Source organism: Nansenia antarctica (assembly GCF_963989245.1).
Source record: "Nansenia antarctica genome assembly, chromosome: 5".
Classification (NCBI taxonomy): Eukaryota; Metazoa; Chordata; class Actinopteri; order Argentiniformes; family Microstomatidae; genus Nansenia; species Nansenia antarctica.
The window spans coordinates 68,385,100-68,402,086 of NC_137690.1; the positions used below are offsets into that span (position 1 = coordinate 68,385,100).

Sequence of the window (16,987 nt, forward strand, 5' to 3'; positions counted from 1 at the left end):
TTTCTCGATTTGCGTTCTCACAGCCCTTTATGTAAACGAAGTAACATACGCAATCGAAGCAACAGGTAGTTGGTAACGTGGTAGTTATTGGTCCGAAAAATTTAAAATTGCCCGTTCGTCCCGCTCTTATCCACATCAACACACATGCGCTGTTGTTTTCCTATGGACAGCCTCGATGCGTCGCTTCTAACCGGAGCGAAACCACCCTTTTCAAGCGGAGCATCCGTCGGTTGTTTGCTCCGGGAGTGACTTCGAATGCGCGTTCTCACAGCTCCAAAAGACGCAGAGCAAAGCAAATTTTATCCTAAACTCCGATTCCAAGTGAAGCAAATGTTCTAGTGAGAACACACCCTTAGATTAGATTAGATTCAACTTTATTGTGATTGCAGAGTACAAGTACCAGACAATGAAATGCAGTCATATTTATCGACCCACATTTTATATACAACATACTTCACTGATCTAAATATAAACATATACATCTTCCTCAAAGAACAACATTGTATCATGGAGCAAAGTCCATGACACATATCATTGTTGCAATTGCAGAAACTTGAAATGAAATGCCAGTGCCATATGTGTTTGGTTTGGGGAAATGGAGTGACGTACTTGGATTACCAGGACAGTACAGCAAAGCCCCACAGTACCCCACAGCCTAGCTGGGAGAATGTATCTTCATCACTATGGAATCACTACTTTTGGTATTACAGCGATTAGAGCTGGATTTACACCCATTGCTGCGTCAAAATGGACTGCATGGCATATCCAGTGCTTGTAAACCGTAACAGCTTAAACAGTTCCAATAACTGGCGTGACACTGTGGGGAGGACAGAAGATTAACAAGCCAGAGCTGAGCTCTGACCTCATCATTTGAGCTCATTGAGAAAGTATCCAGTGAAGTCAGCAGGATGGGGGTCACTGGATTCACTTAGTGTTTTCACATCTCCCTCCAATAGTCTATACGCTGGTTGTGTCTACCTCAATCAGGGTTCCCGCACTGGTCTTAAAAAGCCTTAAAGTCTAAAATCCAGCAATCAGATTTATAAGGCCTAAAAAGGGCATAAGTTTCAGTTATTAGGTCTAAAAACTGAGGTGCTAGGTCTAAAAAATGAGATTAGCTAGTCCTGCAAGGAAATCAGTCCAACCACATCTATTTACCGGTACGTGGAAATGAATCAAGCTGGAACCCAAAAAATGCCAATTCGCTGTCGGAAATGGTCAGACAAACAAACAAAAACAAAACAGAAACAGTGACTAGGGGCCAAAGGCCTTGGTGAACAGATGGGTTTTGAGGGCTGATTTGAAAGAGTCCAGGGTGGGGGCATTGCGGATCACATGGAGCCTGTGAACACATTACGTCTCTAAAGTTCCTCTGATTTCTCCTTGCTCCTGTCCTTAGCTTGTCGGGCGCAAACACTCAAACAGGGGGGTCACAGATTTCCGCTGGTTGTGTGTGTGTGTCTGTGTGTGTGTGTGTGTGTGTGTGTGTGTGTGTGTGTGTGTGTGTGTGTGTGTGTGTGCGCGCGTATGCTTGGTGCGCTTGTGTGTGTGAGTGTGAGAGAAAAAGAAAGAGAGAAAGACACATAAGTTGAGTTTACATAAAACCTCTCAGTTTTCCAAACTGTCCAAGTTTGGGAGGGCTTAGCACTTCGGCAACAATGGAAATAGGGGAGGGAGGGAGAGAGAGAGATAGAGAGGGAGAGAGAGAGAGGCAGCAGGAGAGATAGAAAGACCACACACAAACAGTGTTTCTACAAGCCTCTCCATGACTAATATTAGCTGTTCCGTGTCTAGTGGTTTATAGGAAGCCCATAAGGGCAGTAAAAACTGGGGTAGACATCCAACCTCCAGACCCCCATTGGTGCCCTATAATATTCAGGACCAAGGGAGGACATCTGAATCGCATTAGGGAATCCAATTTCCCTGGGTTTCCTGCTTTCTTGGAGGTAGTGGTTAGTAGGTGGTTGCTCATACTCTTGCTCTGTATGTTTGTAAACAATCCCCAGCCAAAATATTCCCAAGCCCAGCACTCGAGTTGAGGGGGGATGAGGGGGGGATGGCATCCCAGCTGAAATAAAAACTGTCAAAATCATCCCCCTTCTAAAACTGCCATCCCCCGCTTTCCATCCGTTATGTCATTTTATCAATGAACGTGGTTTTACTGCTATTTCAAATTTAATTTTGCGCATATTGAGTAAAATACTGTGGGCGAGGGGGGGGGGGGCACGTACACATGCAATGACATTTTTACCAAGTCACTGACACTGAAGTCACTGACACTGAAGTCACTGACGCTGTGGGGATGCTAAAATTGTCCCCCACCATCCCCCCTGATTTTCTTTTACAACTTGTTGTACTGCCCAAGCCTATATAGACGAATTAGACAAACTCTGAGTTTCTGAGTTTCAGAATCTGAGTCAAATGTAAGTCACATTTGATCGTATTCACACCAACACGTGATTTACCCACAGACAGCTGAGTCAAACACACACTCAAGTTAAGATTCAATCCCTACACCAGATGACATTTAGTTGCTCATTAAAGAGCTATGAATTGTCAATTAGGGAGTTGGCATTCACACCATGCAGAACTCATGCTCAACCTGTCTCATATATAGCATACACTAATTGCCAGAATGGAAGATGAATATTTTAGGCAGATGCACTCCTAGAGTATTTAAGATCAAATGATGGATGCCTTTGAAAAGATGGATGCCTCTGCATGGTATAGCTTACCCACGATGATGACCTTCAAGTATAACCACTATCATATTTCCATCTCTGATACCAGCATTATGAATTCTGCACACACACACACACACACACACACACACACACACACACACACACACACACACACACACACACTGTCTGCCGTGAAGATCCCTGAAAAAGAACATCCTCTTGTTCATACCCGTGACCTTCTATTCGTTTAGTTTCTAGTTTTATCTGCATTTTGATAACCATTACGGTCCTGACAGGAATAAACCGGCCAATGGGTTCTTATTTATTATCTATTTGCTGATTAATTGAAAAAGAAGTGCATCAGATCGGTCCAAACATGCATACAAGCCAACACACACACACACACACACACACGTACACGCACACACACACACACACACACACACACACTACGTGCTTAATGGCGCACTATGCTACCACACACACACACAACTCGCTCAACTTCACACTATCGTCTATGCTATCGTCAAGATCAGATCCCTCCTCACAATTCTGCTCTCCACAGACAACAACATGGCCGCTAGTCGTTCGCCAAAAATGTCACCCGAGAGTAACAAGAAACAGGTCCATCATCCCAATCTCTTATCAGTTAGATAACCTTTTCACATTCTCCAAACACACACACACACACACACACACACAAACACACACACACACACACACACACACACACACACACACACACACACACACACAAACAGAGAACAGCTATGCCAGCTGAGTAAAGTATCGAATTCCAGTCACCTTCTCTACAGTGTTATGTGAAGAACAAACCGGCTCTTTCTGTAGATAAGCTGTTGCTGAGTAATTGAAAAATAAATATATCAGATCGGTCCAAACACCAAACACCCACACACACACACACACACACACACACACTGTGCTATCGAAAGATCAGATCCATCCTCGCGATTCGGCTCTCCGGCAGGACAACAAAATGGCCGCTAGTTATTCATCAAAAATGTCACCCGAAAGTAACAGCTCCATCATCCCAATCTCTTATCACTTCAGTCAGATAAAGGGCTAAAATTGACCTTTGGGCTTTCACATTCTCCACACACACATATACTTGTACGCACGCACACACACACACACACACAGAAAACAGCTAGCTAGCTGACTATATTCATTAAACTCCACTCTCCGTCTCCACAGTGTTGTGTGAGGGAGAAGCAGCTCTCTTTCCACAGAGGCTGTTAGGAGCCTCCCAGCACGTCTTCTCCTGTCAGCAGCTGGTTGTTATCACCGTGCTGGGACGCCAGGCTAGGCTCACTGTCTCTGACCCTAGGTCAGCCCTTAGGAGGGCTTACTAATAGAATTAGACCCTCCACACACACACACACACACACACACACACAGAGAGAGTCACCAGAGACACCTCTAAGTGCTTTGACTATGGGCTATCATCTCCATGATATGAATGTACGACATGACTCCAGCTGCTGTGTGGAGTCAATCCCATTTCACTGGCAAAGGTTAAAGCCACTCACTTGTGTTTTCCAAAGCCATTTCCGTCCGTGGTGTGTGAGTGTAGCAGAGCAGATTTGGAGAGATTAGAGTTATTCATTAAGAACACATTCCCGTGAATGTTGCGAGTGGCCTCCAGTGGTTCAGTGGGGGTCCAGTGGTTCAGTGGTTGTGGGTTGAAGGTTAGTCTCATCATATACTGTATGAATGTCACTGGGGAGGCTGGTGGCGGTGGAAATCAAAAGAGGACAGGCTCATTATAATACATGGAATGTGATGAGGAATGGGAGCAAACACGTCCATATCAAACGTCAAACCAAGACGCAATTAATTGCAGTATGCACTGCTTTGTGTTGTTTTTGAATGTTGAAGGAAGGAAGTCGCTTTGGGGGTAAACATGCATAGACTTTTGAATCATCAGATAGTGCTGAGGGGAATTGTTGTCAGAGGCCTGCTTTATTACCAGGGTAATGAGGGTACTATCTCACGGACGGCTCATATTTGGGTTCTGGAAAGTTCCCCCCTCAGAAGAGACAACATTCATAATCCTCACTGCACCATTTCAACCCCTGCAATGTTTGCTGTTCCCAATCCTTTGTTGAGCTCAACCTCTGAAATACAATAACTGGATGAATCAGATACCGTTCGCTTTGAATGTCAGAATGTTTCATTTATGGATGCGGGTTATCTGTTATGTCGTCAAGTGAGGGACGTTGACACTGTGGTTATCAGGAAACAACGTCTTAGTTGAATAATAATAATAATAATAATAATAATAATAATAATAATAATAATACATTAGACTTATATAGCGCTTTTCTAGACACTCAAAGACGCTTTACAAACTGAAAAGATCGAGTAGTAATAATAAAAAGCAACAAAAGGTAAATAGAAGAAAGTATAGGGGCCTAATTGAGGTAGTGCTGGGGACACATGGGAAGGGGAGGGGGAGAGGGTTAACTGGTGAAGGCGAGCTTGAAGAGGTGGGTTTTGAGGGACTGTTTAAATGTTGGAATGGTTGTTGTTCATGTCCTTCAGTGCAATTGCTGTTGATAAATAATGACATTTAGGGCCGGTTTCACAGACAAGGCTTAACTTTAGGACAGCCGTGCCCTTTTTACCTACTAAAAGAGCCTCTTTACAATGCTAAGCTGCTATTTACACACAACGACCACTAGTTGGCCGCTTGTAAATTAGCCTGCTTCATTTTACATTTACATTTACATTTTTGGCATTTAGCAGACGCCTTATTCCAAAGCGACTTACAATCAATACATTTGAATACTAAGCATGTGAATCAGCAATCCACCATTCGTTGCAGGAAGAGTAATCTAGCTCGGGCCCGGGGCCATTGATAGAAGGAAAAACCTTCTCCCTGTCACCTTCTTCTAAAACTTTTTTATTTTATTTTTTTATTTTTATTTTTTTACTGGAGAAACGGAGAAACAGTACAAGGGGGGCAATAGAAGTTCTTAGGGACACAGTAGAGGGGAAAGCGGGTGTCTTTAGGAGACGTAGTGGTGAGGGTCAGAAGATGTCTCAGGAGGAGCAGTTAAGATGTAACCTGAAGAGATGGGTCTTCAGTCTACGATGGAAGATGGGTAGTGAGTCTGCCGTTCTGACAGCCGTGGGGAGCTCATTCCACCAGCGGGGAGCCAGTGTTGTGAAGAGACGTGATCGGGCAGCCCGACTGCTGTGTAGAGGAGGTGGGGCCAGTCGGCCAGCCGAGGTGGAGGAGCGGAGTGAGCGGGCAGGGGTTTGGGGGGTTACCATTTCCTTCAGGTAGGCAGGGGCTGTCCCTTTAGCTGCCTGGTATGCAAGCACCAGGGTCTTGAATCTGATGCAAGCTGCTATCGGGAGCCAGTGCAGGGTGCGAAGGAGAGGGGTGACATGCGAGTATTTGGGGAGGTTGAATACCAGCCGGGCAGCAGCATTCTGGATGAGCTGCAGAGGTCTAATGGCTGAAGCGGGGTGCCCAGCCAGGAGTACATTGCAGTAGTCCAGGCGGGAGATGACCAGTGCCTGGGTCAAGAGTTGCGCTGCCTCTCTGGTAAGGAATGGTCGTATCCTTCTGATGTTGTAGAGGAAGAATCTGCAGGAGTGAGCCGTTGCTGCAATGTTCTCCGCACGGGATAGTCGGTTATCCAGGATCACTCCAAGATTCTTGGCTGTCAGGGAGGGGGTTACAGTAGAGTTCTCCACTGTGATAGAGAAGTCTTGGAGAGGGCAGGCTTTCCCGGGGATGAAGAGGAGCTCGGTCTTGTTAAGATTGAGCTTGAGATGGTGGTCAGCCATCCAAGTTGAAATGTCAGCGAGACATGCTGAGATACGGGTTGCCACGTGTACATCAGACGGGGGGAAGGACAGGAAGAGTTGAGTGTCGTCTGCGTAGCTGTGGTAGGAGAGCCCATGTGAAGAGATTACCGAGCCAAGAGACTTGGTGTAGAGAGAGAAAAGTAGGGGCCCTAGGACAGAACCCTGGGGTACTCCAGTGGAGAGGGTTCGTGGAGAAGACAGCGATTCTCTCCAGGTCACCTGGTAGGAGCGGCCCGCCAGGTAGGAAGAAAACCAGGAGTGTGCGGTGCCAGAGATGCCCAGGTCTGAGAGGATGGAGAGAAGGATCTGGTGATTGACTGTGTCGAAGGCAGCAGACAGGTCAAGGAGAATGAGAACAGAGGAGAGGGAGGAAGCTTGGGCAGAGTGGAGGGCTTCCGTGACAGCAAGGAGCGCAGTCTCAGTGGAGTGCCCAGCCTTGAAGCCGGATTGGTGGGGGTCTAAGTGATCCATCTTCCGGAGATAGTCAGTCAGTTGTTTAGATGCCGCGCGTTCAAGGGTTTTGGAAGGGAAGGAGAGAAGGGATACAGGTCTGTAATTGTGGACAGATGATGGGTCAAGGGTAGGTTTCTTGAGGAGAGGCTTTACTCTGGCTATTTTGAAGGCCGCTGGGACAGATCCTGTGGATGGGGAGGAGTTGATTAGGGTGGTAAGGTAAGGAAGGATGTCGGCGGAAATGGATTGGAGAAGGGGGAGGGGATGGGATCAAGAGGGCATGTGGTTGCCCGCTTTGATGTGATACGTGTGAGAATCTCATCGGGGGAGAGGGGGGAAAAAGATGACAATCCGGAGATCGAGTGTCGAGGAGAGAGTTTGGAAGGGGTGTTAGCATTGTTAGTAGGAGGAGGGAGAGGTGGGGGGGAAAAGGTGCTGCTGATGTTGTCCACCTTCTTTTCAAAGTAGGTGACAAAGTCATCGGCGGACAGGGAGGAAGGAGGAGGGGGAGGAGGTGGATTAAGGAGTGAAGAGAAAGTGGAGAACAGTTTTCTAGGATTAGAGGCAGAAGAATGTATTTTGGAATCATAGTAGGATGCTTTAGCAGCTGATGCCGAGGAGGCGTAGTTGGAAAGGAGAGAGTGGTAGAGGTTAAGGTCGTCAGAGAGGCCAGTTTTTCTCCATTTCCTCTCAGCTGCTCTGAGCTCTAGTCTACAAGCATGTAGCGTTTCAGAGAGCCAGGGAGCTCGAGGAGAGGATCGAGCTGGCTTCAAGGTTAGTGGACAGAGGGTGTCGAAGGATGAGGTGAGAGCGGACAGGAGGGTTGAGGATGCAGCATCAGTGGATAGAAGGGAGAAGGATTCAACAGAGGGTAGGGAGGATAGGACAGAAGAAGAGAGGGTGATGGGGGACAGGGTACGTAGGTTACGACAAGAGGGTCTTAAGTGGTTAGAGGCTGAGAGGGAAGAGGAGGTTTTGAGGGGAAGGGAGAAGGATATAAAGTGGTGATCAGAAACTGGAAGAGGGGTAACAGTAAGGTTGGAAGTGTGGGAAGATCTGGTGAAGACAAGGTCGAGCTGATTGCCTGCCTTATGAGTTGGAGGAGAGGGGGACAGGGTAAGGCCGAAGGAGAGGAGGAGGTCAAGTACTCCAGATGAGAGAAGCTTCTCAGATTGGAAATTGAAGTCACCTAGTAGTACGAGCGGAGTGCCATCATCAGGGAAGGAGCTGAGAAGGCCATCCATCTCGCCTAGGAAGTCACCGAGCTGGCCTGGGGGGCGATAGATGACAACAATGTGGAGTTTGACCGGGGAGGAGACAAAAGCAGCATGAAATTCAAAGGAGGATATAGACAGGTGTGCCAGGGGAAGGACAGTATGTGACCACTTGGGCGAGATGAGGAGTCCTGTGCCTCCCCCTCGACCAGAGGGTCTAGGGGAATGAGAAAAGGAGTAGGCACCAGAGAGGGCTGCTGGTGTAGCTGTGTTTTCTGGTGTGATCCAGGTTTCAGTGAGAGCAAGGAAATTGAGGGCCATTAGAGATGCATAAGCTGAGATAGCGTCAGCTTTCCGGACCGCCGACTGGCAATTCCAGAGACCGCCTGCGGCGATAAAGTCATGGTCAGTAGAAAAAGGTGGGTAGATGAGATTGGAAGGGTTGCGAGGGGGGATGTAGCATCTAGGTGTCCTCCTGAATGTCAGAAGAACAGGGATAGGGAGAAAGCACATTGTGATAAAAGTCTGTAGAGGGGAAGAGGGCTAAAGAACCAACAGAACTAGGAGTAGCTAAGCGCACTCAGTAGACCGATGTGACAAGAGAAGACAGCAATACTACAAACAACTGGAAGAGAAGGTACTTAGTACCCTGGCTTCCTCTCAGGCCTTCCTCGATGGACTCCCACAGATAGACTCCCTTGTCTTGTTGTCACGAGTCTTGACTCCCACAGATAGACTCCCTTGTCTTGTTGTCACGAGTCTTGACTCCCACAGATAGACTCCCTTGTCTTGTTGTCACAAGTCTTAGTGTCAGGAGGCTGTCGCAGAGGCTGTCGCTCTCAGACAGGCCAGATATTAATGGAGGCTCAGTAATTGCTGACAACTAGCAGACTTGTAGCCCCTCCCACTAATAAAAGAAGCTATATCAGGAGACATGTGCAATGTGCAATATACAGTATGAGCAAAGACAAACATCAGTAGTGCAAATGTTATAGAGTGATCACGTTAACCAGGGATGTGCAGCCATCAAAGTATTGCCGTTGTCGTCATAGTATTGTCGTTATCATTGTCATAGCCATAGTATCCACAAATCCACACTGCAGCGAGAGAATTACCCAACTCCAGCACTATAGGAGATACTATATAGGCCTACAGGAAGTCAAGGAGTCTCTTTGTCCCTCTCTGTAGAACGTGTGCAGTACGCTGTGGTGCACTGTGGGAACCACCTGCCACTCCAAGCTGGATGGAGCAGTGGATGGGACCAAGTGTGGAGAAGACAAGGTGAGTCCGGGGATTACAGTGTATATGTTACTATGGCTCCATGGTGGTCTTTCCTGTATGCACCTGACCCCTGGATTGTGAGAAGAATGATTGAATCGCGATCAATGACAACATTGCGTTCTGTTTAAGCTGTGAAATGTGATAGTTATGTGCAATGTGTGTATGTTTTTGACACTGCTGTATTGAGCTTTCCACCTGTACCGAAAACTAATTCCACCGACCTAGGTTGTGTGGTCATTAAACGATTCATTCATTCGATTCATTCATTCGATTCATTCATTCGATTCATTCATTCATTCATTCATTCATCCATTCATTCGATTCATTCATTCATTCATTCATTCATTCATTCACATATTTTGGAAATGTTTAATGTCCTTTGTTGTACTGTAGCATGTTGAACCAAACCAGAACCCAAGATACTCTCTCTGTGGAATGTGTGTGTGTGTCAGTGGTGTTACGACGGCGAGTGTGTGGCGTTCGGGTACCGACCTGAGAAAGTGAACGGAGGCTGGGCGCCATGGAGTGAGTGGTCCGCCTGTTCCCGAACCTGTGGGGCGGGGGTGCAGAATGCACAGAGGGACTGTGTCACCCCAGTGTAAGTTTATTTTTATTTTATTTTATTAAGTACGTTTATTTATATATATGTGGGAATGCGGTACATGTGGGAAAACTAGGGTTAGGGTTAGGTGCTACGGTTAAGGTTAGGGTTAGGGTTAGGGATAGGGTTAGGATTAGACATGCCAGCATGTACCAAGTCGACGTAGCACCTAACCCTAACCCTAGTTTTCCCACATGTACCGTATTCCCACGTACCGTAACATATATATATTATATATATATATATACAAATATATACACTATATGGACAAAAGTATTGCGACACCCGAACATCACACCCTCATGTGCTTGTTGAAAACCATGGGCATTAATAAGGAGTTGGTCCCACCTTTGCTGCTATAACAGCTTCCACTCTTCTGGGAAATCTTTCTTACCTGTTTACTTCCCTTCCTGTGTGTTTGTGTTTGAGATTGAATATCAGTCAACATTGAATGCCAGGTTTGTCCGTGTCTTGCCATCTGATTGAAGCTTCAGCTCTCTCAGTCAAAAGAGAGGCCAATATCTCGTTGCCATTGTTCTGCTCTGTTTACATTCAGGTACCTTTGTACATCCTTGAAATACAATGGAACTGATAAAAGTTCTGAGTGAAGTAACACTTGTTGATTAACACTAGAACAGCCATGAGCCCTGTGAGTAAAGAAACATTTTATATCTTTGCACTCGATCAAATTTCAGGACCCTCCTTTCATGACTTTTCCTAGACATGTGCGTTCTACCACCCAGTATCCTAGTCAGGATAAGCTAGTATAAAGGATAAGCTAGTATAAAGCTATTTTGCAGTTTTTCTGTGTAGGAAGCAGGCTAATTTACAAGCGGCCAACTAGTGTTTAATTGTGTGTAAATAGCAGCTTAGCATTGTAAAGAGGGGGTTAATGCTTTTGACCCCCCGAGGCGGCTCTTTTAGTAGGTAAAAAAAAGAACGGTTGTTCTAGTGTTAATGCATGTGAGCATCTGTATTGGAGTGGGTGGAAATCGCCCCTAGGAGCTGGTCTTGGGCCAGTTGAGTGTTTTCTCCCTGATGGTTAGGGTCAGGAGGTGGGGAGGGCAAGCTGAACCTAGATCAGTGCCTAGGGACGACTCCACGCCCTGAGCCATCTGTATCAGGTTGGCATACCATTTCCTGACCCCATGGAGGAAAAAGGACAGAAGCCCCTAATTATCTTCAACATTATTCATCCACCTCCCTCTGAGTGGGAGGCTGGGCCTGTACTTAGCCTATAGTAGATCTGTTCGTTCTGTAGAAAGATCCTGATGACATGATTTTAAACATTTTGTATTGTGACAGGCTGTGTGGGCTAATGGTAGCGTTTACCTTCCATTCGACATGACATTGGGCTGGAAAATCCACTGGAGGACACCTTGAAAAAACATTTGAACATTTATGAGAGGAATTGGCCACTGATTACAGCCAGTGTAATTATTGTGTATTACAGTATAATTGCCAGCTTTGATAGCGAAGGGCATAACCACTTTGGTAGCTAAGGCCATAACCATTTTCTGTCTGAAATGCCCAATTATCATGAAATATGGTTTATTTCTTCCTCAGTACCTTTGGTATGTACTTCCTCAGTACCTTTGGTATGTACTTCCTCAGTACCTTTGGATTTTAAATATAATACTAATATAGAAGAACAAGAACAAGAACAAGAACAAGAATAGAACTTATTAATGCCTCAATAAAGCGTTGTTGTTTGTCGTTGTTTGAATCCCGGAATGCTGGATTGAATATTATACAACAGTTAGTTCCGACCAACTAATTTAATTGGACAAGAGGCATTCCCTGAGTGCCGACATACAGTATAACAACAGCACTGGGACTTTTAACTACATGTATCACTCTGCCGCACAGGTGTTCTATTGTTTGTGTTCAGGTTACTAGGCAACTAGTAGTTACTAGAAGTTCACTTGCGGAACAATTTTTTGTTGGCGGAGCCAAAATAAACAAACAAATCATAATCTGTTGTTGCTTATTACCGTTAACTAATAAACGGCGCTGTAGAACTGTTGTATATCAGCACGGCTGCGGCCTCGTACCTACGACCGAATCACAGCCGTGCTGACATTCAGTATAACAGCACTCCCTCTCGTGTGATTATTGCTTAATTATGCTTCTCTCTCTCTCTCTCTCTCTCCGTCCCCAAACCCCTCCAGTCCTAAGTACGGCGGGCGGTACTGCCTGGGTGAGCGTCGTCGTTACAGAGTGTGTAACAGTACGCCCTGCCCACCCGGCCAGCCCACGTTCAGACACACCCAGTGTAGTCACTTCAACACCATGCCTTACAAGGGCAAGTTCTACAAGTGGGTGCAGGTCAACAACAGAGGTGAGGGTCACACCACTGCGTACTCCCTAACCTCAAATGTGTGGATGATTCTTCTTGGTTATGTGTGATATTGTGATGCTCACCAAAAGCTTTTTTTTGTCATTTGTTGCTTCCCCCCGCCCCTCCCCCTTTGTTAATATGTTTTGTGATGTTATGTATGTTGATGTTATTCTTCTTTGTTATATGTTTTGTGATGTTATGTATGTTGATGTTATTCTTCTTTGTTATATGTTTTGTGATGTTATGTATGTTGATGTTATTCTTTTTTATTTTATGTTTTTGTGATTATTTCTTGTGTATGTTTTGTGTGGACCCCGGGAAGAGTAGCTGATGCTTTGCAATCAAATACTCTTTACACATTTTAGACATCCAAAAGTAAGTCCTGCTCACAGTAGAGCAAACAAGTGGCACTGATGCAAAAATGTAGCACTCTGCATTATTGTTGTGACATCGCATTATTGTTGTGACATCCCATTCCCCAATCTTTTATTGCGTGTCCATGCGAGAGCTGTGGCAATTTCATGGATGGAGTAAAGGTACAGCATAGCTGGTTCATTCCAAACTCAGAAAACAACCTCATCTGTCATTCTGATGAAGTACAATGTCTACTGTATAAGACGGTCAGTGTGACGTTGATAGAACAAGACCATGGTGGTACGTGCAATAAAAGGCCAAACATTGTCATTAGGGGTGCAACGGTTCTCGGTTTTATTGAACCGTACGGCCATCCACGGTTCAATACGCACTAGTGAATGTCGTTTTTTCGGTTTATGCTGCGTTCCATTGAAAGTCGGAGGCCGAGTTTGTCTGGAACGTAGTTGCTTCTTGTTCAAATGTTTGTTCATGGCGAGCGGAGTTGAGAACATGGCCACAGTTTGAGGAAGCCCCGGATTGCTACAAATCTCTCTTGTGGGGTCATTCATTTCGGTTTTGGCATTGAATACAATGATGAGGGAACGAAAACAGTGAGCAGAAAGTACTGCAAGCATTGTGTCGTATATATGCGCATCATGTGTATATGGGCTACCAGCTGTCATGGCTAAAGTGCACTTTTATGATGATTTTCAAACCTCCCGCATCCCCCTTTCTTTTTGCCCCAGTGAACCCTTGTGAGCTGCACTGCCGCCCTCTGGTCGAATATTTCTCGGAGAAGATGTTGGACGCCGTCATCGATGGGACTCAGTGCTACGAAGGCAGCTTGAGTCGAGACGTGTGTGTTAACGGCATCTGTAAGGTACTGTAGTGCACCAAACATTTTTTTTTTTTTTTTTACGAAATGTATCTTTTGCTCTAGGCACAGGTTCACCCACAATCAGTGCCCATGGAGCAATTAGGGGTTAAGTGCCTTGCTCAAGGGCACAACGTCATTCAATTCAATTCAATTCAATTCAACTTTATTCGCCATGTGCAGTGCACTAGGAACATGATTTGGTATTCTACCATACTAAACAAGCTACAGTACATACAACAACAAGACGACAACACGACAATACTCAAGACAAAATATACAGTACCAATATGAGTGGATATTATTAATAAATACTGTACAACTAAGTGCAAGAACATGTAAAGTGCAAGGTGCAATGATCAGCAGGTATTGAGAAGGGCTATGGCTTTGGGGAAGAAACTGTTCCAAGTGGCGTGATGTTTTTGTCCTGGTGGCCCTGTACCGCTGTCCAGAACTAAACTAAAGGGAGTAATGCAAACAAGCTGTGAGCTGGATGTGAGGGGTCAGCCACAATCTTGCGTGCTCTCTTCAGTGATCTGGAGCTATGGAGGTCTGTGATGGGAGACAGGGGGCAGCCGATGATCCGCTCAGCTGTCCGTACGACTCTTTGTAGCTTAGCCTTGGATCGGGCAGGCGCAGAGTCGTACCAGACAGTGATGGTCATTGTCTCTTCTTCCTTTTTCCTCCCTAAAATGAAAGTTCAGCAAACTCTGCAGCCTCGTCTCAAGGTTTTCTTGCTGACTGCCTTGTTGAGACCCACAGTTGTTCTGATTTTGATCTTCATTGAAAATGTGGATTATTTATTTATGGTGTTTCTCTGCATAATATGCTTTGAATGTTTGACATTTTGTATGAAATTGCAATGTCTTCCTGTCCTTGTCCGTTAACCGAAATGTCAATCACTTCTCTGAGCCCTGATTAAATATGGACAGTAATCATACATTACCCATGATGCTTTGGCTTGGTGATTTGATGCAGAGGAGATAGAGTTGTGTTATTGTTGTTCTCTGTTGTACAGTGTAAGGCTTTATTAAATTGGTTCTGGCAGAAAATCCTTGAATATTTAGTCTGTTTGCAAGCTAGTTAAATATTGATGTTAAGGTCCATAAGGTCTCTCATTCTTTATTTTAAATTAGATCTATAGTAGTAGTCTTAGTTCTATATGATGAAAGAGAAGAGGGATTAAGATTTCATGATTTCATGATAAACACAACATATCATAACCTATCTAAAAGGAAATACAGTATATCATCATACCACAATTTGGGGTCGAAATGAGTCCAGAAAACTGTGTTAGCAATGAGGAGACAATCTGGGGCTTTTTGGTAGCTGCAATGGTGGCATGTAAGGTGCCAATAATATACAAATAAAATACTTTTGCGACAACGTAGGCCTAAGTGTGCAGACTTTTGCCTACCAGGAGACAACCAAAGGCATGGGACCAAGTGCTTCCATGGAGATGGAAACTGCCGTCTTTATCTACTGAGCCCTTGGTTAAATAGCTGGTACTCCAATAGTATCTTAAAGCTTTTAACACAACAGGCTATCTACACATTTTAGTAGATGTGCCTGTTTGTAGCCCTAACTGACTGAGTAGAAGAATTACCTTTGTATTAAATGAGTTGCTTTTTCAGACCTGACCATTCTGTTAGCTTGCTGTTTGCCTCACCCACAAATTCTACGTGATACCTGACACCAGCACCCCGTCAGTGAATGGCTACTAGTCGGTTTAGTCTGGAGACCATAACTTGTTACTACTAGTGCTTAGTGAGCTCAGTCAGGTGATTCAGGTGTGTGATTTGGCATTACAAGTTGTCATGCTGTTGTATTGGCACCAGGATGGCACCTTTCATGGTGCACAGCCCATATGGGCTTATCAGACAGTGGCATCTTACAATGTACATTTTAATGAGCCTACATAGAAATGATACTATAGCAAAGAAACAAAAGACTAGCCAGCGGGGAAGAAGGTGTCTCAGGAGGGACATCTACTACCCCCCTGCACTGTTTCTCCAGAGACATCTACTACCCCCCTGCACTGTTTCTCCTGAGACACCTACTTCCCCCCTGTACTGTTTCTCCTGAGACACCTACTTCCCCCCTGTACTGTTTCTCCTGAGACACCTACTACCCCCCTGTACTGTTTCTCCTGAGACACCTACTTCCCCCATGACTGTTTCTCCTGAGACATCTACTACCCCCTGTACTGTTTCTCCTAAGACATCTACTACCCCCTGTACTGTTTCTCATGTGTCTACATTTTCTTTTCTTTTTTTCTTCCTTCTTCTAGCACGAAAACTGCCAATGGCCCCAGGCCTGAGCATAGATCAAGCATAGATACTTTTTCCTGTTATGATAGATGATTCACTTAGTCAAATGTATTGATTGTAAGTCGCTTTGGAATAAGGTGTCAGCTTAAAGACCAAAACAAAACATGACATCCTACACTTACTAATATATTTTGCCTTCGATTTTAGCCCAAAGAAATATCATTTGCTATCAGCTATCAAAGGCCTCGCTGTATGCTCAAAAGTACCTTGCTTTAAGCTTTACACAGTATCTCTACATTCTGCACTGCATTGTAATTCATTACCGAAAGGCTCCAATCTGATCTCACATTTTGATCTTATATATCTCAGATCTCATAATATGATAATATCTTTACATCTTACAGCTTTATAGCAACGTCCATCTGACCAACGGTATCGTCTGCCCTCCATTTCAATCAAATTGACTTTGATTGTCCTACAAAGACACCTAGACTTAGATTTAGTCATCTAAAAATTAATTAGACCCCTATACTTTATTTTATTTATTTTTTTGTTTCTTTTTATTATTACTACTCGATCTTTTCAGTTTGTAAAGTGTCTTTGAGTGTCTAGAAAAGCGCTATATAAGACTAATGTATTATTATTATTATTATTATTATTATTTCAGAATGTGGGCTGTGACTATCAGATCGACTCCAACGCCGTGGAGGACCGCTGTGGGGTCTGCCAAGGCAACGGCTCCACCTGCGAGACGGTGAAGAAGACGTATGAAGACAGCGAGGGGCTCGGTATGACACCCTGCCGCTGACCTAGGACCACCTCACCTCTACTCACCTGAATTCTGAACATATCAATGATGAGCTGCACAACAAAATGCATGTTTCTATGTTTTTAGTGCCCTTTTGTGCACTGGAAAGTCCCTCCTCTTCAGTAAAGATTTTAAGTCTTGTAATCATCAAAATATTGTGGACAGGGATAGGTCATAATTGGAACCTAGAGAGGAGCTGAGAGTAGACTAGTTGCACTAGTCACTAGTTGCTTGTTATTACACGGGTATATGATTTGAAGTGTT

At 44.8% G+C, this 16,987-nt stretch overlaps 1 protein-coding gene across 1 annotated transcript in view; it reads left to right on the forward strand.

The window, feature by feature from the left end:
- adamts7 (a disintegrin-like and metallopeptidase (reprolysin type) with thrombospondin type 1 motif, 7) overlaps positions 1 to 16,987 on the forward strand; it is a gene marked incomplete at both ends in the record, with an annotated part of 111,573 nt that overhangs the window by 48,368 nt on the left and 46,218 nt on the right. The window contains 5 exons of the mRNA XM_080531884.1: positions 9,383 to 9,475; positions 9,928 to 10,073; positions 12,248 to 12,417; positions 13,518 to 13,651; positions 16,583 to 16,703. Of these exons, the coding sequence (XP_080388010.1) occupies positions 9,383 to 9,475; positions 9,928 to 10,073; positions 12,248 to 12,417; positions 13,518 to 13,651; positions 16,583 to 16,703 (664 nt within the window). The remainder of the gene's footprint in view (positions 1 to 9,382; positions 9,476 to 9,927; positions 10,074 to 12,247; positions 12,418 to 13,517; positions 13,652 to 16,582; positions 16,704 to 16,987) is intronic.